The 27,325-nt window shown below is 30.9% G+C and overlaps 6 protein-coding genes across 13 annotated transcripts in view; 1 reads left to right on the top strand and 5 right to left on the bottom strand.

Annotated features, from left to right (window-relative positions):
• Positions 1 to 4,678: 4,678 nt before the first annotated feature.
• On the bottom strand, positions 4,679 to 6,571 carry LOC105218014 (inactive peptidyl-prolyl cis-trans isomerase shutdown). The gene is made up of 2 exons (XM_011193339.3): positions 6,411 to 6,571; positions 4,679 to 6,352 (listed from the first exon to the last, which is right to left on the bottom strand). Exons 1-2 carry the CDS (start codon positions 6,467 to 6,469, stop codon positions 5,047 to 5,049), a joined length of 1,365 nt encoding a protein of 454 aa, XP_011191641.1. The 5' UTR covers positions 6,470 to 6,571; the 3' UTR covers positions 4,679 to 5,046.
• Positions 6,572 to 6,828: 257 nt separating this feature from the next.
• Sptlc1_0 (serine palmitoyltransferase 1) lies at positions 6,829 to 13,259 on the top strand. Of its 4 annotated transcripts, none has more exons than XM_011193338.3 (7): positions 6,829 to 6,956; positions 11,443 to 11,506; positions 11,590 to 12,086; positions 12,161 to 12,290; positions 12,366 to 12,563; positions 12,636 to 13,001; positions 13,062 to 13,259. In XM_011193338.3, exons 2-7 carry the CDS (start codon positions 11,456 to 11,458, stop codon positions 13,224 to 13,226), a joined length of 1,407 nt encoding a protein of 468 aa, XP_011191640.1. In that variant the 5' UTR covers positions 6,829 to 6,956; positions 11,443 to 11,455; the 3' UTR covers positions 13,227 to 13,259. The 4 variants fall into 4 exon arrangements, with proteins under 4 accessions (XP_011191640.1, XP_054090425.1, XP_011191637.1 ...); XM_054234450.1 differs by lacking the exon at positions 6,829 to 6,956 and adding an exon at positions 8,412 to 8,546; XM_011193335.3 differs by lacking the exon at positions 6,829 to 6,956 and adding an exon at positions 10,965 to 11,119.
• LOC105218010 (hydroxysteroid dehydrogenase-like protein 2) lies at positions 6,950 to 8,437 on the bottom strand. Its single transcript, XM_011193333.3, has 2 exons — positions 8,297 to 8,437; positions 6,950 to 8,224 (listed from the first exon to the last, which is right to left on the bottom strand). The coding sequence occupies exons 1-2, from the start codon at positions 8,340 to 8,342 to the stop codon at positions 7,032 to 7,034; spliced, it is 1,239 nt and encodes a 412-aa protein (XP_011191635.1). The 5' UTR covers positions 8,343 to 8,437; the 3' UTR covers positions 6,950 to 7,031.
• On the bottom strand, positions 9,135 to 10,745 carry LOC105218011 (hydroxysteroid dehydrogenase-like protein 2). The gene is made up of 2 exons (XM_011193334.3): positions 10,555 to 10,745; positions 9,135 to 10,493 (listed from the first exon to the last, which is right to left on the bottom strand). Exons 1-2 carry the CDS (start codon positions 10,598 to 10,600, stop codon positions 9,259 to 9,261), a joined length of 1,281 nt encoding a protein of 426 aa, XP_011191636.2. The 5' UTR covers positions 10,601 to 10,745; the 3' UTR covers positions 9,135 to 9,258.
• A 652-nt stretch (positions 13,260 to 13,911) lies between the features above and the next one.
• On the bottom strand, positions 13,912 to 19,864 carry LOC105218009 (1,4-alpha-glucan-branching enzyme). Its single transcript, XM_011193332.3, has 6 exons — positions 19,559 to 19,864; positions 16,487 to 16,656; positions 15,634 to 16,402; positions 15,389 to 15,560; positions 14,516 to 15,331; positions 13,912 to 14,113 (listed from the first exon to the last, which is right to left on the bottom strand). The coding sequence occupies exons 1-6, from the start codon at positions 19,648 to 19,650 to the stop codon at positions 14,063 to 14,065; spliced, it is 2,070 nt and encodes a 689-aa protein (XP_011191634.1). The 5' UTR covers positions 19,651 to 19,864; the 3' UTR covers positions 13,912 to 14,062.
• The window catches only part of LOC105218008 (AF4/FMR2 family member lilli), a 58,073-nt gene continuing 50,404 nt past the window's right edge, over positions 19,657 to 27,325 (bottom strand). For 3 of the 5 annotated variants that reach the window (XM_054234446.1, XM_011193327.3, XM_054234447.1), the window contains one exon: positions 19,657 to 26,603. In XM_054234446.1, coding sequence (XP_054090421.1) covers positions 25,280 to 26,603 — 1,324 coding nt within the window. In that variant the 3' untranslated portion in view covers positions 19,657 to 25,279. The remainder of the gene's footprint in view (positions 26,604 to 27,325) is intronic. The other 2 variants (XR_008471942.1, XR_008471943.1) reach the window with 2 other exon arrangements.

Here is a 27,325-nt window from a genome sequence, read left to right as displayed (position 1 = left end):
AAAAATATGAATGCAAAGACACAAAATATTAAAAAGCAAATAAGTATTTGACAACGTTACTGCAAATCCAAAATTGTGATATTTGATTTGGAAAAATTTAAAAAAAAAATTTTGTTTTTTTTACATACATATACATATATATTTGTTTTTTTTTTTTAAATCATTGTATTTTATATAAAGCAAGAAAAATATTATAGTAAAAGAAAACTGAGCTTATCACAGCTGCAAGATTTCGAAAATATTTTTATATTTATTTTCGAAACTTTTTGAAAACTTAATTAAATTGTTTTATAATTTGTATAAATCACTATAAAGTCAAATTGTCATTATGTTGTCTACCACAATTTGTATGTTATGATAGTAATTGTTGTTGTTGTGTAATACTTGTGTATTTTATATATGTATTACTGAAATAAAATACAAAACAGTTGCTGTTGAAAATGTGTACCTAAATGTTGTGCTAGTAAGTAGTTAAAAATGGTAACTGAAAAAAAAATTTAAATTTAAAAAATAGTTTAACAAAAAAAAATATATATAACAATTATATAAATGTTAAAATGTAGTTTTAAACAGAAAAATGTACTTTTATAAAAAATGCGGAATGATAAAAATTAGATTTAATTAGTACTATTTTTTATTTATATTAAGCATCTTATAGACAAAAAGAGCTTACAAATAAAAAAATTTATTTCAAAAGTTACACAATATATTTTTTTAAATAAATGTTAACTTTACTTATAAACAAACAGCAATTCCATTCATATAATTATATAATTAATTAAGTAATTATTTATTTGTTACTTTGTTTTATTATGTTTGTCATATAATTAACTAATTTAATTTATTTATTTGTATTTTTTTATTTTATTTAATTAATATATTTTGGAATGCAATATTTTTATTTTTGCTATACAAAATTTATTATTTTTTTATCATTATTACTGTATCATGTTATATAATATAATAATTTTTTTAAATACATTTTAGTTACAGAACTAATTTTATTATTTTTATTTTATTTTGTTAGATTTCATTTTTATTTTTTCTTATTACTTTTATGATGTCTAATTTCATTACATTAAGCGATTTTTTAATTATTTTCTTATATTTAAAAAATAAATTTTATATTATTTTCAAATATGTATATATATTTTATTTATTTTGGCTTTTGTCATTATTTTATTTTTATTTAATTTAATTTAATTTTATTTTATTTTTTTTAATTTATTTTATTTTTTTTTTATTTTATTTTATTTTATTTTTTATTTTTTTTTATTTTATTTTATTTTATTTTATTTTATTTTATTTTATTTTATTTTATTTTATTTTATTTTATTTTATTTTATTTTATTTTATTTTATTTTATTTTTTTTTTATTTTCTTTTATTTCGTTTTACCTAACTATTTTTTATTCACATCCTTCGTTAATTTTAATTTTATATTTACTAGATAAATTTGATTTATTATTTATTTTATTTTTAAATAGTAGATACTTGAAAATATTTATTTATTTAATAAACGCAATTTATTTCAATACTATCTAATTAATTTTTTAACCCCACCAAAATCTTTCCAACTACTTCCAATTCGCAAACTAATGCCTTCCAGACTTTAATTCCCATTTCGTAAACAGTATTTCGTTTAAAAAAAAATTAAACACTTTACATTAGTTTTTATTAAAGTCTCAAAATTGGTTGCATAAAATAAGCGAACTACTTTTATAAGAAAAAAAATAAGCACAATTAAAGTTAAAAAATATATATTAAAAAACACTATAAATGGCTGTTACATAACATAAGCTAAAAATGTAGTTATAAAAAAATGAATTAGGTTATTATAGCAACAATGAAAATAGTTAAAAAAACACATACAAAAAAAAATAAATCAAAAACAAAATTATATGCCTTGTTTTTCTAAATAAAAATAAAAGCATAACAATATGCTTAATGCAAGTTCAACAATGCAAACAAAACATGTAATTAATTAATATGTATGTGTGTACACGTATAAAATATAAAATATTGAAATTTGGGAAAACTTAAATTTATAAAAAAATATACAAATATAAATGTATGTAGTTAATAAAATATTGCATAATAAAAAACAGAAAATTATAAATATTAAATAAATTATAAGTGAAATATAAATTTAATTAAAAAAAAAATGATGTAAACTTGAGATGAAGAAAAACATAAATTAGTTAAAAAATAAAAAATTAACAATAAATAATAAGAAACAAAATATTATAATATAAAAACATAAAGTATTGTCATAAATTACAGACATTAATATAAAAAATATTAACGTTAATCGAGATAGTGTGCGTCAATTCAAGAAAATTTATACAAATAACATGAATATTATATTTAATATATAAACAATATATTAGTTAAGTAGTTACGCAAAAATTAATGCTAAATTAACAGTTGCAAATACTAAATCAATATGTTTTCGGAGCCATTAAATAATAAAAAATATAAACAATTTGAAAAAAAAAACTTAAACAATATGTTATATATTTTCGTACTAAAACCACTTAAAAAATAATTTATTTTTTCTTTATTTAATTTAATTAATTTTTTAATATGATTTAATTTATTTCATTTCATTTTATTTTATTTTATTTTATTTTATTTTATTTTATTTTATTTTATTTTATTTTATTTTATTTTATTTTATTTTATTTTATTTTATTTTATTTTATTTTATTTTATTTTATTTTATTTTATTTTATTTTATTTTATTTTATTTTATTTTATTTTATTTTATTTCATTTCATTTCATTTCATTTCATTTTATTTTATTTTATATTGTTTTATTTTATTTTATTTTATTTTATTTTATTTTATTTTATTTCATTTTATTTTATTTTATTTTATTTTATTTTATTTTATTATACTTTATTTATTTATTAGTTTTTTTTTGTTTCTATAAATAAGAATAATACCAATTTAGAACAAGATACATATAAATTGGCTGTGAAGATTTTCAAAAAATATACATTTTGATTAATTTTGTGTAAAAAAATTGGTTTCAACACATTTCACGTCATTGAAAAATTCTAAATTATTTATATTGTTGATTTAAATAATTTGTGAAATCTATTTTCTACCTCGTCTTTTCTATCTTATATATCAGTTCTTTTTGAATTTTGAATATATTTTTTATGAGTCTAATGTTAGTTAGAGTTGAAAACTATAATAAGGAGTGCATTGAAAATAGTTGAAAGCTAAAAATTAAGAGAAATCAAAATAATGCGCAAAATTATTTTTTTTTGTGTATAATTTTGTTGAAATAATATTAAAACTGTGAAATTAAAAAATATATAATTAATATGAATAAAAAATATTTAATATTAAAAAAAAAATTATATTATTAAACAATTAGAAATATTGGCTCGAAATTATGGCGCAGTATATAAAAATTTAGCCAAATGCAAAAAAATAACAATTTAATGCTGTTGTAAAACACGCAGAAAAAATATAAAACATTATTTATATATGTTTATAACTTACTTTAATGAAAGTAGAGATACGATTAAAATGCATAAGAGGCTTATAATTAAATCAAGTTTAATTGAAACAATCCACATACATATGTATGTATGTAAATTAACAAAAAAAAAAGCTCAAAAGGCAAGCAATTTTTATGAAGACTATGAAATAATTTTATATAAATTTAAATATATTATTTTAAAAGCGATGACGAAGCTTAACAAATTTATGTAGAACAAATTGAAAACACTTTAAGTAAGAAAAACAAATAACAAAAATAATTTTGATAAATTGAAGCAACGCAAATAAAAACGAAATAATTTGCGAAAAAAATGCGTTTAATCAAAATTAAATATAAATTTAGTTAAAACAAATATGTAATTGCATACGAATATAAAAAAAAATTAAATTAAACTTTATTAAATTAAATTAAGTATAATTAATTAAAATAAATGCACGCAGAAAATATATGTGTCTGCATTTCAAAAGCCCAAAAATTAATTTAAAAAATCAAATCAATTCGGCAAATACAAAATAAAAGTATTAAATAACGTTAAATAAAAATAATAAAAAGAATTCAAAAATAAAATATCAAGAAAAATAATTATAAAATAATTCAAAAATAGAATATCAAGAAAAATATGAAAATATTTATTTAAAATTAAGTAATATTAATTATTATTATTATTTAAGTGTAGTTTAATAATAAATAACTAATTTAAAAAAAGTAAAAACAAAAATAATCGAAATATAATTCAATAGCAGTAAATAATAAATACATGTGGGTTAGCTACATACAAACATACAAACATACATATATAAATAATAATAAATAAGCAACCTATAAAAGAAAAAGAGAAAATAAATACCCAAAGGCTTGTGTGTACACAATTACTTATTACAAATATAAATAAATGTGTTAAGTTCATAACAAATTCAAATACATATGTGAAATTGTGTTGCAATATTAAAATGAAAAAATCAAGTAGTAAAAACTTGAGAAATAATATAAAGTAAGAAACCGTATTAGTATTATTTGTGAATTATACATAAATAATGAAATACATTTATGCGTTTTAACTAAAAATAAAAAAAAGTCTTTCAATGCAATTTTCATAATTCAACGTTTATTAAATAACTCTTTACAAGTTCACGCTTTGGCTTTTATGCTTTGGCAAGCATACATACATATTTTCAAATGACATGTTTTTATAAAACTAGTAGTAAACAAAAAAGTAATTCCATTAAAATTTCATTGTAACATTTTTATTTTGTGTAGAAAAAAGGAAAGTTCACTTATGCATTAAAATTATTACTTATATACATATACAGTTGAACTTCCATAACTCGAACTCTTGAATTGGCAATAGAACTCAAATTTCATACAAATTACCTGCCGTAACTCTGAAGTCTCTCTAACTCGAAGTTTTTTTGTGGATTATGGTGATTCGAATTAGGCAAGTTCAACTGTATTTATTTTGAGCAAGAATATGTAATTATATTTTTGCTTTAATTTCATTCGTTAAGGTTAGTTTGCTTAACCGTCTAGCGCTTATTTCTTATGCACTTTTGTTAGTGTATAGGTAGCATTGTCTAGCGGCGATAGCGTTAGTTTTAGGTCCATGCTCTGCGCCAACTCATCTACTGTTTTAATTTCACTTTTAGTTAAACCAGGTGGCAAATTGAAATTATTCAAATCCATGTTGTCCTTGAAATTTTTCATTAAGTCAGCCATTTCTTGTTCGAAAATACTAAGTGTCTCTGCACTATTTGCGTCACCCAGTTTGCCGACTTCGTTCTTTTTGATTATACCCATCGCCTTTGTCCAAATGCTACGTTCATTTTCTTTGTATTTCGCATAACGTTCTTCCAATATTTTCATTTCCCTACTAATATCTTCATTTTGCGGTTCCATGCGTTGGGAGCGTATAAGTATCTGCCGTGCACCTTCGTACTCACCCAGCAATAGCAACGCACGTCCTTCTTGAAATAATGCTTTACACGTTGGCTTATTGTTCGTCAACTGGCGTATTTCTTTGCACATTATACAAGCCTTGGCTGGTAGATTAACTTTATTATAGCAAACTGCTAAATTTGTGTATAATTTCAAAAGAAATGCTGTTTGCTCTTGCTCTTCCTGTTCATTGGCTAAACGACAGCTGTTCAATAAGCTTACTGCTTTCTCAAAAGCGCGACAAGCATTTTTATATAAACCCTGTCCGAAGAAATCCAAACCTTTCAGGTGTACTTCACGTATTTTTTCAATTACTAACGCATATTTGCCGCGTTCTTCTTCGGTTAAGTTTTGATCCGCCTCCAAATCGCCAACGGGATTGAATGACACTAACTCGATAATAAATAGTCCATCGGCACTTGGTTTTATGCGTGGCGGACAACCAATCTCACCAAAAAGCAATTGATGTGATATTACGAATTGTGCCTGTTCGCCACGTTGCATTGTACGCACGGCGACTTCTAATCCTTCAATTACTTCATTGCGTCCGGTATAAAAATGATATGAAGAGCCACGTAAAAATGATGAATCGAAAGGTGCGCCCTCGCTCTCCCAATATGCATTATAACGTATGCAAACGCGTGCATTTAACGGCACTTCACCCGCCTCTGCCACACCGGGTTGTGTAATTTTTTTGTAAATATATTCATTTATCTGCACCATTTGTTGCCGCAGTTCATCAAATGTTTTTGTCCAAGGTGAAACCAGTGCTGAGTGGTCTATAGCCGTCTTCTCATCGTCTTCCTCATCGGAACCCAGATTTAATTCATCGAATATATCATTACTGAAGCCTTCATCAAAGTTTGTGTTAATCTCAAATGTTGTGCCAGGACCAATAAGATCGCTGTAACAAAATGACGCATGCATTATACGCAATTTATTGCTATTTAATATGAAGTTACCCTATTGATAGTGGATCCTTTAGAAAGTTGCAGCTACTAGGTAAAGTGTCATCCTCCATTTTAGTTATATTATTTAAAAATATTAAAAACAAATTGCAAACTCAGCGATTTTGGTTGTTTGCTTGGAATTTAGCGGCAATGAAATGTGAATGAACAAACAACTCGAGGAAGAACAAGCATTACAAATTAGTGTTGCAAGACGTTTGAAAATTTATATACAACTTGTTGCTGCAATTTTAAACTGCCTTTCTAAGAAAATGGTGGATTTCTGTATTTCACCTATTTTAAAATTTTAGCAGATTTGTATAAATGTAAAATTATAATTAATGAATGCGCAATGTACGCACAATTTATATAAACGTAAAATAGCCTTTTATTAAATTAAAATATAAAACTAATGAAATCTATTTTAAATTCGCATAAAGAATATAATGCAAAAGTGTATCCATAAAGGACTTTGACCTTTGATCAAGGCCACTTACTATAGTTACAAAAGCAAATATCAGTGATAAAGCAACTTTTTACAAAAAAGACATTCATTAAATAGTAAGTAAACCTATATTTATTATAAAAAATGCAACTTATCACTAGCAAACATCAGATTACAACAATTATCAAAATCTATATTTTTGACTTGAGTGAACCCATAAGTTTTTCCAGTTTCATTGCCTTATTCAAATCACCGGAAATTTTTAATTTTCCCGTCATAAATGCAGTAGCAGCCTTCAATTTCCCCGAGAACATATCGTGGAAGTTATTAGCTTTCATTGTTAAAGTTGCATCAGGTGAAACCTTTGGTGCACCACTACCACATGAACCTGCACCATTTTTCAAATCCAAATGCCATGTGCCTTTCTCTTCACCTTCAATGTTGAATTGGAAAACTGCTTGCGTTTTCTGCACCAGTTCTGGTGATATTAATGTTTCAATCTTTACAAATAAAGTCGGAATTTGATCGGTTGAAGCACTAGCGCTTTTTCTTTGCTTAATATCTTCTTTGATTGCATTGAGTTCTTGCTCTGGCATATCCAAAAAGAAATCGGGCATTAGTTTGTCAGCATATTCTGGATTGCAGACATATTGTTTCAAATCAGTCACGCCAGCTTCGGTTAAGACTTCATCGTCAATAAGAAAACGTCCTGTGCACTGCGTAGGTTCACGCACCAGAACTGCATATGCAGCATCTGCCATTATATCTACTTTACGCGAGACATTAAAACTGTCTGGTCCAGTCAACATTTCTATAGCAGCCGTGTGTATAGCAGTGCGTGGCCACAACGCGTTTACAGCCACTTTAGCAGCACGGAATTCTTCTGCCATACCGAGCACACACATAGACATACCATATTTGGCCATTGTATAGGCAACATGTGGAGCAAACCATGTGGGATTCAAATTTAATGGCGGCGAAATGTTCAAGATGTGTGCATGATTACTCTTTGTCAGATATGGTAAGCATTCCTTGGATACCAAGAATGTGCCACGAGTGTTAATATGATGCATGAGATCATAACGCTTCATATCTGTATCCAGCGTACCAGTCAGTGAGATGGCAGATGCATTATTTATGAGTATATCAATGCCACCGAACTTCGTAACAGCATCCTGTACAGCTGAACGTACTTGCTCCTCATCGCGCACATCTACAATACAGGGATGTGCACGACCGCCGACCTTCTCAATTTCTTCAGCCGCTGTGTAAATTGTGCCTGGCAATTTGGGATGTGGTGTGCTCGTTTTAGCAGCAACAATAATGTTTGCACCATCGCGTGCCGCTTTTAATGCAATAGCTTTACCAATACCGCGCGACGCACCTACAAAAAGAAAGTTGACCCACTTTTGTTACGAGTTTATTTTTCATGAAAATTATAAATGCTAACACTTACCAGTAATGAAAAGTGTACGTCCAGCTAATTTTCCGGTATTAATCATCTTGTATTTTCGCTATAATTTGTTATTAAAATCAGTGCTAATTTATGTCAACCACCCCGTTGCGCGATCGTTTTATAAATGCCAAAAAATTGATGTTCAAAACAGTAAAGTCAACAAAAGCAGAGTCCAAAGTACACGTTTGGACCGCGGCGTTTGAAGTAGAAGCAGAGACAGCATACTTCAGTGATATCAACGATTACATAGGTAAAAGAAAAAAACATAAACAAGAACGGGTATAAAAGGCAGAAGAAACATACTACTTTTTACTATTGACAAAAATGATATAAGTGGAAAAATAAATGATTGAATGAAGTGAATTAAACAGAACATTACCAATTACGAAATATGTATGTATGTATTAAAAAATTGTGTATACGATAAAATGCCCTATATTACAGGAATACAATTAGAAAGTGAAAGTATATGTACATATGTATGTATGTCGGTATGTTAAAATAAATTCAATGGCCAAAGTTCATATTTTGATTCAAAATCGAGAGGACAATATCAGACATGGGACTAGTGTACTTAGTAGCGATGACGACAATAATAAATTTGATCCCCCACATAGGGCGTATGTAAACACAAGCAAATACTTTTTTAAAAAGCAGATGGAAGATAGCAGAGAAGTTCTTTGATAATGAGTAGCCGAGAGCGTATTTGACAGTCGCTGATAATAGGTGAAATAAATAGGGAACTAACAAATAAACAAAATATAGTAGGGTTGCCTCAGTATAAAATTAATATGCCCATGATTAGAATTATTAATTTTAAAAGTGACAAATCGGAATAATAATTTCCTCCACACTTTTATTAACAATTTTGTTTTATAAGTTATTCTTTTTATTTAATATGAACAAACTTAAAACAATGTTAATAAATAAAAAGTTGCACTTTCGATTTATCCCTAATCTCATTAAATTTTCGACTTAAGCGCTTTCATGAGTTTTTCCACTTTCAGCGCTTTACTCAAATCTCCCGAAATTTTCATATCACCCATTAGAAATGCTGTTGACGGCTTAATTTTGCCAGCAAACATGTCGAAAAAATTCTCCGTTTTCATTGTAAATGTTGCATCGGGTGCCGAATTTGGTACACCTTTACCACAAGCACCTTCACCATTTTTTAAATCAAGATACCAAACACCATCTTCACTACCGATGATATTAAATTGATAGATTGCTTTTGTTTTTTGTACAAGTTCCGTTGAAATTAACGGTTCAATTTTTTTAAACAAACTGGGAATTTTACCATCTTCTCCATGTTCATTTTGTATATTTTCTTTCGCTTTTCTTGCTGCTAATACAGACTTCCATGCCGGTATATCTCGATTAATATAAGGTATAATTCTATCCTCTGGCACATCCACGAAAGACTCATACATCAGTTCATTTGCAACGGAAGGATCGTTAGCATACTGATCAAAATCTTTTATACCAGCTTCCGTTAAAATTTCTTCATCAAGTAGAAAGCGGCCAGTAAACTCGTGTGGCTCACGTATAAGCATTGCATAAGCAGCGTCTGCCATAATATCTACTTTACGTGTCCGCTTAAGAAATTCTGGTCCCATAAGTGCTTTGATCCTTTCTGTGCATATTGAAGTACGTGGCCACAATGCGTTTACCGCCACTGACATATCGCTTAACTCATATGACATACCGAGCACGCACATAGACATGCCATACTTTGCTATGGTATAACCTAAATGAGGTGCGAGCCATTTTGGATCCAAATTTAACGGTGGCGATATATTTAAAATATGCGAATATTCGCTTTGTATTAAATAGGGTCTACAAGCTTGCGAAACCAGGAAGGCAGCACGCGTATTGGTTATATACATTGTATCCAAACTATTTATTGTTGTGGCTGCAGTATTGGTAAACGAAATGGCGGAGGCATTATTAACCACTATGTCAATGCCGCCGAATCGAGACACAGCATCATTAACCGCTACATGCACTTGCTCTTCATCACAAATATCCACAACACAAGGAAGTGCGCGGCCGCCTGCTTTCTCTACCTCATGTGCGGCTGTGTAAATTGTGCCAGGAAGTTTGGAATTTTCTTCAGTTGTTCTAGCAGCTATCACTATATTTGCACCATCACGAGCCGCTTTCAATGCTATAGCCTTACCAATACCGCGTGATGCACCTAAATAAATCAAAGAAGTATATTCATATTTTAAATATTATAAAATTAAATAATTTTAAACCTGTTATAAATAAAGTGCGTCCAGCCAATTTGCCCGTGTTGATCATTTTGCAATATGTCTGTCGGTTATTTCAGTGATGGAGAAATGGCAGTGATCGCATAATATTTGTTTATTTGTGTTTTTTTTATTGGCGAGTGCCGGTAACAGCTGATTTGAGAAACCATATGCTCAGATATAATATTTGACAGTTCATTTCTTATCTCCATGGTTTACCAGAATGTAGGAAAAAATAATTTGCGCTATTTATTTTTCTATAAGAATTTTATTGTAAACCCATTGAAATACGCTAACGTTCTATATGTAATACAAATTAAATATTTAAAAAATGTCAAAGGTTATTTTTTATTCTAACGACTATTGTTTACTACAAATCTTTTAAAATTTATAACAAAAAGATTTTATCTTTACTTATGATCCGTTATTAACAGATCCGGCAACACTTGAAAGGTGTAGTCAAGTAAAATTTGGCATTTGCCTTGAAAAGGCGGTATTTTACCTGCGCATTCATTTTACGTGTATTTTGCTCTGTAAAATAAATAAATTGTGATTAATCAAATTTATACAGGTACATACTATTACAAATATAATAAAATATATTTAATTAAAAAAGCAGAAATTGAAATAGTGCCGACAACAAGCGCTAACGTGAGTTATCAAAACAGCACGAAATTCCTTTTATCAAATTTCTTATAAAAAGATATAAAAAAATAATCTTATCACACCATATGCGAATTAAGTGGAAAGTGTTACAATTACGAAAAACCAAAAGGCCTTGCATGACGCATACGGGGATTACTTGCAGGCATGAAGTGGTCATATCACTTCTTCGCGTTGATTTTTAATTGATTTTTGACATATTTTTATCAATTAACATTTTTCACTTCACAGAGTCAGCAGCATAATGGTGGCAATTCCTTATTTGTTTAATGAAATAGAGCGGATATTCCAAAATGTGAGTAAAACTTCATATACACATACATACATATTAAATAAAACATATTAATCAAATTATATACTTATTTACTAAAACCGCAGACCCCGCTTTATGTGATCGTATTGGAAGCCTTTCTACTACTTTCGGTCATATGGCTGCTACTTTTCAAACGTAATGGGCGTGGCAGGCGCTACACAAAAGCAGAGGAAGAAGAAATTATTGCCAAATACGAACCCGAACCGCTTATTGCTGAAACTGATCCAAATCATCAGCTGCTGCAAACGCGTTTAGTGCAATCGAAAGTGGGCAAGCGTGTGGTGGTTGATGGACATGAGTGTCTAAATTTGGCAACACACAACTATTTGGGATTGTTGGAAGACGAAAAAATATTAGAAGATGCTTGCACTACGTTGAAAAAATATGGCGTCGGTTCGTGCGGTCCGCGTGGTTTCTACGGTACAATGGATGTACATTTGGATTTGGAAGATCGTTTAGCCAAATTTATGGGTATGGAGGAGTCGGTGGTATATTCTTATGGTTTCTCTACCATAGCGAGTGCTATACCAGCATATGCTAAGCGTGGCGATGTTGTATTTGCGTAAGTACAAATGTCAAAGGTATATGGCGGAGTTTTTTAATTTTTGTATTTCTCTCCTTCACTGCATGCAAAAGTGATGAGATGGTTAGTTTTGCCATACAAAAAGGTTTAGATGCTTCACGTAGCACTATTTATTACTACAAACACAACAACATGGCCGATTTGGAACGCTTACTTATTGAACAACAAGAGCGCGATACAAAGGTTTGTATACAATATGAGTAAATGTGTAAATAAAAAAATAATTATTAATGCCAACAACTATTAATATTTGTTTAGAATCCCAAGAAAGCTGCCAAGACGCGCCGTTTCCTCGTAGCAGAAGGCATTTACATGAATACTGGCGAAATATGCCCATTGCCCGAACTAGTGGCGCTACGTGCTAAGTATAAGTTGCGTTTGTTCTTGGATGAAAGCATTTCCTTTGGCACACTCGGTAAAACTGGACACGGTCTCACTGAACACTTTAATGTCGATGTAAGCATGTTTTTTGAATATTTAAATATTAATTCAAAATATATCATTCTATTTACAAACATTATTTTACAGTTGGTTGAGGTTGATCTGATCATGGCGGGCATGGAAAATTCTCTAGCCACCATTGGCGGTTTCTGTGTTGGTTCACACTTCATAGTCGAACATCAGCGTCTGTCTGGTTTGGGTTATTGCTTCTCCGCATCGCTGCCGCCACTATTGACACAAGCGGCCATCACCGCATTGGATCGTTTCGAACGTGAACCGCAAATGTTTACACAATTGCAGGAAATCTCGCGTAAAGTGCAAACAGTATTTGGAAAATTTTCAAAATTGAAGTTGCGCGCCAACGAACTTTCACCCATTAAGCATTTATATATAGCGGAGGAGCGTGAGAACGCCGATGTGGAGCGTGAGTTGCTCATACAAATCGCCAATAAGGTAAGACTCTTTTGCAGATTTTTTTAAATATTTAATGTGAATATTTACATTTATTTGTAGTGCATTGCCAGCGGTGTGGCTGTAATTGAAGCGCGTTATTTAAATAATTTGGAGAAACATGCTGTACGTCAAAGCATACGTATTACGGTGAATCGCTTACTCACTGACGCTGATATCAAGCATGCTTTCGATATTATCGAGAGTGTATCCAACGAAGTGTTGTAGATTACGCGGCATACATTTTGACTATTTAAAAATTAGTAGATAAAGTGATAGTGTAGTTCGGAATCATAAAAGTAATATACTATAGTTTTCGATTAACTGCTGCTATAAAATGATGCAGTGAAAGTGAGGTTAAATTTCAAGAACATGTAACAAAAGTTAAAAAAAAGTGACACACTTTATTGAATAAGTGTACTAGATTTTTTTCTTATTGCTGATTATTGGGATGTGCATTCAAATAATTTAAAAGTGCTATGAATTAAATAAAAAATTTATAAATTTAATATAATCCATTGCAGTATAATTGAGAAAAGAATATTTTTCACACATATAATTAATTTTTTTCTGATTAAATATTCTATAAGCTCACACATGCACATTCCATGCTTCTAAGTTTCACGCTCCTTAAATGTTAGTACGAAGAATTCGTATATATTAAAACCAAAGCTAAAACGCAAATGTATTAAACTTAAGCAGTCATTAAACTTGTCAGTTAAAATATAAAATAGCATATTTTTTATATACCGTAGTGGTTTCAGTTGACTTGTAACGCGTTCAAAAATTAATATAAAGTTACTTATATTTCTAATTTAAGCCACAAAACTGCAATTAATGTAAAATTTTGCGTGAAAAAATATACTATTTACCAAAAAATTTTGTTTTTTTTTTTAGAAAAACACATTCCGTGTTTTTTTTTTGATAAGCTCTATTTTTAATAGAAAAATTTTGTTCATTTTCACTTATTGTACATTTTTTTCTAAAACAATTTGTAATTTATTACAACTACTAAATATGAGTACAGCGCTTCAACGTATGGAAAGCCTTTTTGCCATTAGCGTCTAGTCACTTATATGCGCATAAACCACAGCTGTGCGGGAAGGGGTGTAAACCTGAAATGCAAGACATTAACAATTTTGGGTGAGTTGGTTATGCACTTATTTTTTCAACAATATTTATTTTATTTTTTTATTATTCAAATTTTTTTTTTATTTCTTACTAATAATTTTTTATTATTATTAAATTAATGATTTTTATTATTTTCATAGTATTTTACACTTATATATATCTATATATATTATATTATTATTTATTTATATTAATTTTTTTTTGTTGTTTTATTTATTTATTCAAATTTTTTATTTTTTCATTTCATTTACTCTTTTTTTAATCACTTACTAGTTTTAATTTTTTTTATTTTTAATTTATTTAATTTTATTATTTTTTTTACACTTTCCAGCACTGTATACAACACACAACACCGCTACGTTATTTACCAAGTATCGTACACTTACCTCAAAGAAATTCTGCCGTCCTGCATAACCTTCAGCTCGTGTCAAATGCTTGCAACTCTTATCGATACGATTGTGTCCGCCAAAAAGTTCATCATCCGAACTCAAAACCGCCTGATAAGTGCCCGCCCAATTGGTGCCAACACGATAGCCCGTAAAACTTTGTGTCGGATGGAAGTTGAATACGAACACCAAACCGGCGCGTTCAAAGGCAATTATTTTATCGCCTTCGTGCTTCCAGCTCACATATGCCGGATCGGCATGTAGCCAGCCGTAGCGCGCTTCCAGCTCGTTCATCGCACGATCGAATTCATTCAAATATTTGTACTTCAACAATGGGTCATCCACTAAATTCCACTGACGACGCGCATAATGATAGGAATCATTATTGCCCACACGTGGGAAATCCAACCATTCGGGATGCCCAAATTCATTGCCCATAAAATTGAGATACGCCTCACCACCCAGCGAATGTGTGATCAAACGTATCATTTTGTGTAGCGCCAAACCGCGATCGATGATCAACGACGGCTCGGAGAGTGTCGACATGTGTGTGTACATTTCTTTATCCATCAACCAAAAAGCGATGGTTTTATCGCCAACCAAAGCTTGATCATGTGATTCGGCATAAGCGACAGTGTTCTCCTTCCAGCGACGATTGGTCAGTGTGTGCACGATATTGCCAATATTCCAGGTGTCGTCGGTGTGCTCTTTCAACAGCTCAATCCATTTATCGGGTATGGCCATGGCAAGACGATAATCAAAACCAATGCCGCCTTCATCGACGGGACGGCAGAGAGTGGGCATGCCGGAGACGTCCTGTCGGAGAAAGTTATGATTATATTTATTATATTGCTATTTTAGGAAAAATCTTACCTCTGCTATGGTGATGACCTCTGGATTTTGTTTGTGCAACATGTAATTGGCCAAACCCAAGTAGTTCAATGCGTCCGTATCAACATTGAGTCCAAAATATTCATTGTAATCACCGCTGAAACCCTCACCAATGCCGCGCGAATGATACAACATGGAAGTGACGCCATCAAAACTGTAAATGTATATTATTTCATATTAAAAATTAGCAAAACATTTATATTTTATCATTTCTCTCTCTCTCTTACCGATAGCCATCGAAGTAGTACTCATCGTGCCACCAACGCAAATTGGAAAGCAAAAAGCGCAACACTTCATACTCCACATAATTGAAGAGCCGACTATCCCACAGCGAATGTTCACCGCGCGCACCATCATGGAAGAAACACGAATTGGTGCCATCGAATTGATTCAAACCATCCTGTACATTCTTACTCGCATGCGAGTGCACCACATCCAACAGCACATACAAGCCATGTTCGTGCGCCACATCAATCATGCGTTTCAACTCCTCGGGTGTGCCATAACGACTGGAGGCGGCAAAGAAACTGGTCACCTGATAGCCAAAACTAGCGTAGTAAGCATGCTCCATAATAGCCATAACCTGTATGGCATTATAACCCTGTCGCTTGATGCGCGGTATTATGTTATCGGCGAAATTCTGGTAAGAACCCACACGCGGCTCCTGTGAGGCGATACCCACATGGCATTCGTATATGCGCAACGATTTTGGACGCTTTGGACGTGGATGCCGGCAGAGGTAGCGTTCAGTTGGTGGTGGATTCCACACATACTGCTTGTAGTTGACACCCTGATTGGCCTCCTTGGGCGGTTGACGCACATATGTCGCCCATGGTGACAGGCGATCCACTAGCTGGCCAGCCTGATTGCGTATGATCACCTTCACCTCACTGAGATGCTTGATGGGCGCGCTGCCATCGGCATTGGCGGGCAAATGCAATTCCCATTTGCCGTAATCGAGCTTCTTATAAGGATGCGCTTCCCATTGCCAGTTGTCTGTATGAAGTTGTGGAATTGAGGGGTTATTAAAATTCACCGTGGAAAAATAAAGTGTGGAAAGTTTCAAACTTGTTTACTTACTGAAATCACCGGTGAGATAAACTTGTTGTGCGCCAGGCGCCCATTCGCGTGCAATCACGGAATTGTCAGGTTGGAAGTGTAAGCCATAGTGTTTGTAACCCTGTGAGAATGTATCCATGCCGCCCTCAAGCTGATCGATTTTGCCAATCCACTCTTTAAGCACGCCATGTCTATGGATGAAATGACAATTAAAATTTAAAGGCTTTTAGAATCTTTGTACAATGGTAAAGTAATTTTTTTATTAATAAATTATTTAAATGGTGAGAAAAAGCATGTTTCTATTTCTCTTTCGCTTAGTCGTACTCGTTCTTGTTGTTTTTGTTTTTTTTTTCTCGACGGTGCGACAACTACAATTGTACGTAGCTCACGTTTGTACCAGGCGCGCAGAAATCGCAGTATGTATCAGCTGGAATGCAGCACAGGGTGACACATTCAGAATTCTCACAACCGGCGCCGGAAAGTACGCAATGCATATGAGCTGGATTTGGAGAAACTGGCAAGTGTTTGCTACTATGTATGCGCGCCCGGTAGGACGGAGAGTTGACTGCAGCAAGTGAGCGCTGCGACGGCAAAATAAAGTGACCATCATAAATAAAATAATAATTATTTACTTATTGTTTTTAGTATTTTTAATTATTATTATTTTTTAGTTTTATTTATTATTATTTTTTTTTATAATTTATTATTTTTTTTTTATAATTTATTATTTAAACTTCGACTGCCTTATACGAGGCAAAGTAAAGTCAGCCAAGAAATGTTCGGAAATTAATTACTTTTAGGCTGGAAGAAGTTGTAATCACTAAAGCTAATCACTAATCTCGAATGATTCAAGCACTAGCTAAAACGCAACAACAACAAAAGGCACTTCTTCGAAAACAAAAAAAAAAAAAAATAATAGTATTAGGAGAGTTGTTCCACTTAAAAATTAAGTAATAGTTTTTTATCCACTTATTTAATTAACATCAGTCTTGTGTTTTCGTATATTTTATTTACAATTTTGTTCTCCATCACATATAATTATAATTATATATATTCATTGCCTGGTAACACAAATCAAGTCAAAATTCCACAAAAAAGATGACCAAAAACACATGCTCTGGACACGTGGAAGAAATATATCAAAAAATAGATAAATAAATAAAAAATAATGCAAATAAAAAAATTAAAAAAATAAAAACAACACATTCGACACGGTTAAATATAAATTTTAGGAATTTTGCATCACGAGCAAATAAATATGCGGAAAACATATGTAGTATTTTATATTTAATAATAAATATGTATGTCTATATAAACACGCATAGACGATATGTGGGTTCATAAAAGCTTGCATAATACGTATGTACTACTTGCTTGCTTGCATACGCATACATATGTACATATACTTTTATGAACTATTTTAGGGATTCTATTTAAAAAAGCAGAACTTTGGCGTTGTTATTTTAATATTAATATGTGTTTCAATTTCATATGCAAGATTAATATAATATTTTTATATGATTATATATATTTTAGGGCATTTTATTAAATATTTTTCCATAATTTCCATGTTGTTGAATATACTTTATGATAATTTTATATATTGTTATCAGTTCTATTAAAGTTTGTATTTTAATTATTTTTTATTTTTATATTTTTATATTTATTCTATTTTTTTGTATTTTATAAGCTTCAATTATTATTTTTTATATTAAACACTTCAATAATTAAAAAAAAAATGTTGAACAAATTTTTTCTTTTCATTTAATTTCTAAAAACTACAATTTTAAAATTCACTTGTTTTTATTGTTATTTTTCCCCCATTTCTTTTTAACCCAATCAACACACAGCACAATTTTCAGTTTAGTACTTTTTACAACAATTTTATAAAAATATGTATGCTTTCTCTCTCATTTGTGATGCTGGGATTAGTTTTTTGGCATACGGCGTGTGTCCATTTGGCACAAGTGACGTTGTTGACCTTGACAATTAAATTGCTAATAAAAGATTTCTTACGTTGTGCCGGTTTGATTAAATGTAAAAATAAATTTATATGTAATTATTGTATGTACAATAAAATATAAATGATAAGTTGAAAAAATTATAAAGATGAGCTAAATATAAAAAAAAAAATAATTTAAAATAAAATAACACAAATAAAGCTAAGCAACTTAAAAAGAACTAATAAAATTATAAACGAACTAATTGCTTAAGTATAAAAAATATATTAATAAAATTAATTATATACAAAACAACAAAATAAAAACTTGTCAAAATAAAGTAACTCAGACGATGATAAAATATTAAAAATTAATAATAAAATAAACTGCAATAAAAATGAATTTAGTTTATAACACATAATGAGTTTATTATGCAGCAAAAATGACTACTGTCCTTAATACTTACTAATTTATATTAAATAATTATATTTTATAGCGATTTATACATAATTATCTCTTCACAAAATTTATTTTGACATTCGCACTTTTTATTGAACTATGCGAATGCTATTTTTAAACAAATATTAAATGTGATTTTAATAATTTTTAAATATTTGTCCGGTTTGAGATTCGCAAGTTCAAATAAGTACACACATATGAATTAATATATTTACATATATATATTATTAAAATCTTTATATTTTTCATCGTAGCACCTTTTATAAATTTCTTATCTACTAAATAATCACTAATATGTAATTAGCTTGCTTTTTTTGCACAACATTTTGATAAGAACTATTGTTTATAATCAATACACACACAAAAGTTCACATACGCACATCGTCGACATAGGGCGCCGAGGCCAACTTGCCGGTGTGCGCTCATCAATTTAACCTTCAGCTGACTTTCAAAACTATGCGCACAATTTGTTTTGCATTATACCGAACAAAAATGACTTTTAACGCATTAAAAGACAAAATCGTTCCATAAAAACACACATATTAACTATTTAATTAAACACATTGGGAATCCAGACAACACGGATGCACTTATCAGTGTCTGCCAAGAACTTGCGACAGTCAACATTCATGAAGAAATGGTGCGTTTGCACTCGGTTATCACTAAATTCATGCGTATCTGTATTTCCACTCACCTGCGACGTATTTCACGTTCAAATGGACTCAAATAACCATCTAATTTAAGCAGTTCACCAATATTTTTCACTTCAACCTGCATTGGATCCATTATGGAATTATATGAATTATATTTACACAGCCAAAATAAACTTAAAACGAAGAATGTGTTTGTGGTGACAGACAAACTATATTTAATATTTGCACACTATCACTCGCTGGAAGCGTGCTCACTAATGTATTGAATTTAGATTTCTATCTTCTAAATATGCTCCAATGGATCGGCTGCTTTTATGTTTGGACGCCAACTGATTGACTTGATACGAAGACAGCAGACTGTATAGTGGAAAAAAACGACCAACAACTAATATATACCGAGTAGCAAGCTTGTAGGAAGCACAGCTGTTCAATAGCGTCTGTTGGTGGCGCTTTCAGAAAATACTTTTATTTTGTTTCTTCTCTGCTTTTGTGTTAATTCTGCTCTGTAGCCGAACTCCATCAGCAAATGCAAGTAAAAATGCATACGTATTTGCTCTACACACAAAGCGCTTACGCGTGTATGAGTGTGTACGTGTTTGTGTGTGGCGCATTTTTGTTGAACGAATGTCAGGCAGAACAAACATGCGACAAAAATAGGCGAGCAACCCCACAAATGCAACAACACTGATAAGCAACTAACAACCAATAACAAACAAGGTCACCACTCTGTGCTTTACTTCTTCATATTACTCGTTATTTTTTATTTAATTTCAAATTGAAATTTGGATTTTTTCATATATTGTTTAAATTAAAGAAAATATACAAATATTAATTTCTACTATTTATTTTGTAAAGCTTCACACTCAGCGTAAAATATGTCTAGCTCCAATTTATCACATCTCTAGGTTAAAATGTCAGCGAATTATTGCCGCCACTAGTTGTAAGAGTATTTGTACTACATATTACTATTTTAACCGGCTGAAATTTCTTCTTTATCAAATTTAATATTACACACAGTGAGATTACTAAGCGAATATTAATTTTCTTAATTTCAACTGCACAACGTAGTGTTTTGGCTGCAGCTGAGAAATATTGCAGCGTTTAAAATGTAACATTTATTGATTTCGTCGGTCGCGGCATATAGTGATAAAAATAATCTTTAAAGTGATGCTGCTAATCATAGCTTTAAAATTTATGCGCCCAAAAGAGCAGAATAACGCATGAAACGGTTCTAGCATTTCCTCTAAACAGTTTATTTAAATATTTTTTAGATTAAAAGTTCAAATTCAAATCAACCAGTGCAATTTCCTGTTAAATAAAAAAATCGGTACACAACAAATATATGAAATAATTTTTCGTCTTTATTTTAAATTATATACTTTTAGGTATGTAATGCGTAATATTAACAGATAATTTAATATTTCACATTATTACACTGTGCTTGAAGCTGGAACTTTTTTTATAATTTATTTATTTTTTTTTTGTTTTCTTTAGCACAAACAACAGCACTTCGCTGGTGTATTTACCAAAAGACTACCAGCTGAGTGCCTGGTATGCTTATAGTTTTCTGACTAGCACAGTGCAGTCAATAATGTTAGTATAGTTTATATGTATGTATGTGTATGCGTAGCTTAAATGAGCTACATGCAATATGAATGGTCATTTAAGCTTTTATATTAATATATGTATATATTTTACAGTTTCATACAACAGTTTAGTTTTTCTTTTCATTTTTTTATTACTTTCACGCAAACTAATTGCATTTTTTATTTTTTTTTTTCAAAAAAATTATTATTTTTTGTTTTATTTTTTTATTTTAATAACTTTTTATTTTCGCATAATAAACTTAGAATTATTTTTTATTTTATATTTTAATTACTATTATACTACTCATCAATCATTGGTTTTGTTTGTTGTTGAAAATTTGTTCTCATTTTATTTAATTTTTAACCTTATTAAGTAGTATTTTTTTAATTTAAAGAAAGTGGATTGAATTCTTTCATTATACATGCATAAAATACTTAAAATCAAAATTAATTTAAATGGCTTAGATTTTAAATAAAAATTAGCGCATAAAATCCAATTGGAACCTAAACTGGAGTTGCATTTTGTTTCTCAAATTCAATAATTTTATGTCTAAAATAGTACTTAGCATTTAATTTTCGGTTTGTTTGTTTTGCTTGGCTTAATTTAGTTGAGTTTATGTACTTATTAACACGTGCTTACAACTATTTCAATTCTTAAACTTTATATACTAATTTTACATATAATTTGTTAAACATGTTTTTTGTGTTGTTTTTCAGTTGAAAATCAAGTGTTATTAAATATCAATATCATACAGTCATATCAACTGAGTACTAAGCATCTACAAAAAAAAAAAAGAAGAAATACTTGTAACTCGTCTCGCTTAGTTTTAGAGCGACAAATCTAAATAATATTTTATTGTTATTAAATATTAGTTTATTATTATTTAATATTATTAATTTAATATGTATTTACATACATAATTAAAATATAAACTAATTGAATAGTAAAATATAGTATCTTTATGTTGTTGTTGTTGTAGCGGCATAAAACATTCCCCAAATAATTTTGAGGAATGCTGCCGATTTGACAGTCCTTGGCCGGATAAAAATCCGGGTCCGTTCCGGTTACGTAGAACCGACTGTCGTAGAACCGACTTTATTTTATACTTTTGTATGATTTGCCTCAATTGGTTTTTTAAGGTTATGTTCAATTTTGAAACATCAACGAAGTTTAGTAAATCAAATAAATAAATTTGTTATGAATGCTATTTGTTAAAATATTTTCTTTTTTGGAAAATCATTAACTGTTCTAAAAAACTTCCAATCGAAATTTAATTGAAGCTGGCAAACAAAGAATTAGAAATTTGTTTATAATAATTTAAATTTAATAAAATAAATAAATATATACACGTAATAATCAAATAAGTGTTAAAAACAAACAATGCAAAAATAATTATAATACGATGACACCCGAAACAAAACAAATTAGCCCGAATGGCTATGTGTAATTGTAAATAATTGTTATAAAAGAAAAAAAAACATGCAAGAGCTGACTAATATGGTTTACATATGTATATGAACTATTACGGCAAGATTTGAAAAACACAACAAAAATTTGCTAAAAAATATGCTTTTAGGAACTGAAAGCGGGTGTTTTATACAAAGGTATATCAAATACAAGCTCAAAGTAGCATATTATGAACATGCTCAACATTTGTTATTGCTATGTTACTTTCTATAACAGTTAGTACACAGAAATAAAGCGAAATCTAGCATAGACGTGTGTATGCGCCTTGAAATATGCTACATTTTTGGCATTTGTATGCTAACAACACTGTTATAAATACGAAATAAAATCTTAATTGGATTATGTGTAAAATTTGAAACACTATGCAGACCGTTATGCATGCAGTTAAACATTCGAATTTTTATACATTTTTTAATTTTTTTGAAAATTATGTTCGAAAGCACAACCGAAAATCGTAAATTCAGATTTTTAATAACGGTTTTTTCGTTCTATCGCCATTAAATTATTAAGTTTTTTGTTTGGAAATACAAATATTTATATATTTTTACTTTACTGTCACACTTTAACGAGCTTGTAAACTAGTTTTTTCACCTACAACGCAGCTACTTTAACTTTGTATACTGTTACATAACATATTATGAATATTAAACATTTTTGAGTTAAGTCTTTGTGATAATGTAGACACACACACACAAATTATGTTATTTGTATACAATTTTCAAATGAATTGGAAGGAATAAGCTTTACAAGTTAGCGCAACTAAAATGAGTAAAAACTAGTAATGCAATGTTAATAACGCTTAGTGTACAAATATAAGTTACCGTTATACTATATATTATTTAGTGTTTGTTTTCCATATCTCTGTTCATGGTATACTTTTACAAAATACACATTAACAATTCTAGTTTACGAAATTGCATTCTTTCGTCTATTCTATTACTTGTGTATTGTTTATATAGTTTGTAAACAGCTAAAACTTATTTACTAAGCTCTCTTTGTAGTGTTTATGCGTCGAGTATATTATGTATTTCTCATTTTTGTTTCGTTAATTCGTCATTTTCGTTATAAGCATTTACAGTTTCCTAGTTTTATTTATTTCACGGATTTTTTATATTTATTTTTTGTAATTAGTACATTTTAGTGTTGACTTTTCGAGTTTATACGTTAGTTTTATGTTTGAAAACTTTGATCTTACTTGCCACAATATGTCCATGGTATATGCTAGTTATAGTTTCATAGCATTTTTATGCAATTCTTTGCAAAAATTTTAGTGTAAAAAAAAAACATTTTTTACGCCACACAAAACTCTTGCAGAGAAGGCATAAAATTCAAATATTTAAAAATCAATTTCGAAAACTAAAAAAATATATATTTTTTAATTTAAAATTTATTATTTTTTGGGAATCATGAGCAACTGTTTTTTTTTTCATATAAAAAAACTTTTTTTAAAAAATGTTAAAAAACTAAATATTTTGTGTACTATTTTTTTTTTATTAAAAACGCAAATACTTTAATTTTGATGATTAAACTTGTAATAAACTCCGATGAAAAATTCACTTATTTGAAAAGAAAATATTTTCAGAGAAAAAATATATATTTTAAATTTTTTTAAAGAGTAGTAAAGAGTTTCGAATTTTTGTCAATTCAAAAAATTTTTATTAACGATTTTTAGTATTTATTAGATTTATAATTTTTTATTCGAAAAATAATAATGATCTTCATAATTAATTAGTTTTCAAATTAAATTAAAGTTTATTTTTTTAATTATTTACTTTTAAAATGTAAAATGAAATTGACTCTTTAATGAATTTATGTTTAGTGGCTCAGAGTTACAAAAATAAATAACTATTTTTAGCTACATTTTAGATTTGTTATAATTTTTGCAAATATAATTTCATATCTGAAATGACGTAGAAATTAAAAAAATATTTAAATTTAAAAATAACCAACAAAGAAAATAAAATAAACTCTAAAATATTGTTAAAATTTTGAAATTTAACTTTTAATTAAAGTTTTACTTCATTTCCTTTAGTGGTAAGGCGCATATATGACATATTTTAATTCTTTTTTATTTAAAATTTTTTTACAAATTATTCTTTAGCGTTAATTCTCACAAATGTAATACTTTTTTCACGAATTAACAAAACTTGTATAAATAAGCATGCAATTATCATTTCAATTAATTTTTAGGAGTTTACAAAGGGGCTAGCATATACCTGGAACAACACTAACGAATGTCCCGACACTGAGCGTTTCTTTATTATTTAAGAATATTTATGATATTCATTATTATAGCAATTAAAAATTGCTAATACTGTAGCTAATTGGAGCGATTCTTGATTTTTCATGTGCAGCTATTGATTTTAACTCTCTTTTGACACGGCAAACAACTTTAATTTAATACTAAAGCGTTAAAAAAACACGTTTAAAAAACTTATGGAATTATAACTGTTTATACTTTTGAACTGTGATCAGAAACTAATTCAAATACAATATTTGAAACACAATTTTCGTAGCACGAAACAATTGTAAATAACATACTCGCACATAAAACACTTAACTTCACAAATTGTTTATACTCGTACATATCAAATAGACACACATAATAGAACTGAATACACGATTACCTGGTTGTCTTAGAAAAAGTAGGTTGTCGGTAAAATTGTTGCATTATTGAGAAATCGCCCTAATTGGCCACCGGCCAAACCCTACGCCAGCACTTGCGCCTTCAGCGCTTCAGCCTGTTGGGCGGCGACAATCTGCGCTGCAGCTGCTGCTGCCGCCGCCGTTGAATTCGAGTTGGTGGTGTTGGCGCTGGCTGCAGCGGCCGGTGCCGATTGTATGATTGGTATGGCAGTGCCGTCGGCGGTGAGCAGCAACGTTTGTGTTGTGGTGGCCGATTGTTGTTGTTGGTGGTGTGTGGCAGCAGCCTGCACAGCTTGCAATACGGTGGTGGTATTGCCATCGACGCTGCTGTTAGAGCTGCTGGCACCAGCACCACCGCTGCCACCATTCCAATCTTGTATCGTGATTATTTGTTGTTGTTGCTGTGGTTGTGGTTGGGGTTGTTGTTGTTGCGTCAATTTACTCAACTGCTGTGGCGTTGCGGTCGCGAGTATGGTGGAACCATCCGGCGCGGTGAGTAGTATCGTATTTGGCGGTAGATTAATGCATGTCACCGTGCCATTTGGTTGCACCGTCTGCAGTTGTATTTGCGGCAGCGCTGTAGCAGTTGTTGCCGTCAATGCGCCGCTTCCACTATTTGCCGGCACTAGTACTGTCGTAGTGTTGTTGGTGTTTGCATCCGCATCAACCTCTTCCACAATGTCTGCATCACAATCGTTGATGGTGTCGGCTGTGGTGGTGTCCGCCGTAATCAACGCTTCATCGGTGGACTGGCACGTTGAGTTCTCATCGGTCTCGATCACTTCCTCCACCAAATCAACGGAGTTCGGTGTATCGGCCCGTGGTGGTGGCGAACAAGAAGTGGAATGTATTGGCGAGTGTACGGGGGATGTTGAAGCGCTGCAGATTAAAGCCTCCGGCGCACTATTGGCCACTTCCACGCTGCTGATCGATTTCGCCGTCAAAGCAGTGCCTTTGGGTATACGGAATTTGCGTAAAATTTGCGCAGTAGTCGCGGACATCGCAAGCGCGTGCGGTGACATCGAACCATCATCGCCACTCGTCGCTGTGAGCAGTTCGTCGTCTTCCTCCTCAATAACCACCGTTTCAGTGCCGGTGGTGGTGTGTAAAATTTGACTGTTGTTATTATTGTTGTTGGTGATTTTCAACACGCCAGGTGCCACAATTGTCGCTGTCTGTGCGCCAACAGCAGCGCTACTGTTGCTGCTGGCGTTGTTGTTGTTGTTGGTGATAATTGGACGACGCGTCACTAACAGTTGCACTGTACGCGGCTGTATCGTTGTCTTCTTGTTGTTATTGTTGCTGCTACTGCTGGTGGTGGTAATAACGGTATTGTTGGCATTTCTGACGATCGTGCTGCCACCAATTTGCGCCCCTGCGATGGTCCTGCTTTGTGCCAAGCGTTCGGAATTTACGGTTGGTAAACGTATATGTTGTGTTGGCGGTAGCATTGGCAATTTGATTTTTGGAGGGGGGGAAGAGTAATTGAGTTTAGTTAGTTCACCGGGAAAACGTTCATTCAAAACATAATCAGTAAATTCATCAACGAAACTATTAGCTGCATAATTGTTGTTGTTGATGTTGTATTTAACGCCGCCATTGCCTGTTTTGGTGACTGCAACCATCTGACGCTTACTGTTGTGCTTATCACCAGCGCCACTGCTGCGTTTACAAACGCCGCCAACAACACCACCGTCGCCGACACTATCAATGATACCCATATTTATGGACTTAATCATTGTTGTTGGCGGCGGTGGCTTTGGCGGCGCGCTTGTCTTTGTGGCTAATACGTAACTGTTTTTTTTGTTGTTGCTATATTGTTGCTGTGTTTGGGGTCTAAAAATGGTTGGTAGTTTTTGTGGTATTGGTGTGCTTTTGTGTATGGCTTGTGTGGCGGTCTGAGTTTGTACTTTGAACATTGGCGTAGTTGTGTTTGCCGCGCTTGTTGTTGGTGTTGTAGTGTAATTATGATTGGTTTTCTTGTTACCAATTGAGGATGATGCAAGCAATGTTGGTAATGGTGGTGATGATGATGATGTTAATGTTGCTGATGGTTTAGGAATTGTTGTTGTTTTTGGTGCAAATGTTGTTGAGTTGTTTCTAATGGG

Source organism: Zeugodacus cucurbitae, chromosome 6 (genome assembly GCF_028554725.1).
Source record: "Zeugodacus cucurbitae isolate PBARC_wt_2022May chromosome 6, idZeuCucr1.2, whole genome shotgun sequence".
In the NCBI taxonomy this organism is placed as follows: Eukaryota; Metazoa; Arthropoda; class Insecta; order Diptera; family Tephritidae; genus Zeugodacus; species Zeugodacus cucurbitae.
The sequence above is the reverse complement of the archived record's forward strand: the minus strand, read 5'-3'. Positions and strand labels throughout refer to the sequence as shown.

Bases quoted from the DNA above. Each gene is read 5' to 3' on its own strand.
- LOC105218014 (XM_011193339.3), bottom strand. From the start codon at position 6,469: ATGGAGGATGACACTTTACCTAGTAGCTGCAACTTTCTAAAGGATCCA. The intron at 6,353-6,410 runs GTAACTTCATAT...ATTTTGTTACAG, and splicing joins AAGGATCCACTATCAATAGG to CGATCTTATTGGTCCTGGCA.
- LOC105218010 (XM_011193333.3), bottom strand. From the start codon at position 8,342: ATGATTAATACCGGAAAATTAGCTGGACGTACACTTTTCATTACTG. The intron at 8,225-8,296 runs GTAAGTGTTAGC...TTCTTTTTGTAG, and splicing joins ACGTACACTTTTCATTACTG to GTGCGTCGCGCGGTATTGGT.
- LOC105218011 (XM_011193334.3), bottom strand. From the start codon at position 10,600: ATGATCAACACGGGCAAATTGGCTGGACGCACTTTATTTATAACAG. The intron at 10,494-10,554 runs GTTTAAAATTAT...TGATTTATTTAG, and splicing joins ACGCACTTTATTTATAACAG to GTGCATCACGCGGTATTGGT.
- Sptlc1_0 (XM_011193338.3), top strand. From the start codon at position 11,456: ATGGTGGCAATTCCTTATTTGTTTAATGAAATAGAGCGGATATTCCAA. The intron at 12,291-12,365 runs GTTTGTATACAA...ATATTTGTTTAG, and splicing joins AACAAGAGCGCGATACAAAG to AATCCCAAGAAAGCTGCCAA. The intron at 13,002-13,061 runs GTAAGACTCTTT...ATTTATTTGTAG, and splicing joins TCATACAAATCGCCAATAAG to TGCATTGCCAGCGGTGTGGC.
- LOC105218009 (XM_011193332.3), bottom strand. From the start codon at position 19,650: ATGGATCCAATGCAGGTTGAAGTGAAAAATATTGGTGAACTGCTTAAA. The intron at 16,403-16,486 runs GTAAGTAAACAA...AACTTCATACAG, and splicing joins TTATCTCACCGGTGATTTCA to ACAACTGGCAATGGGAAGCG. The intron at 15,561-15,633 runs GTAAGAGAGAGA...ATACATTTACAG, and splicing joins TACTACTTCGATGGCTATCG to TTTTGATGGCGTCACTTCCA.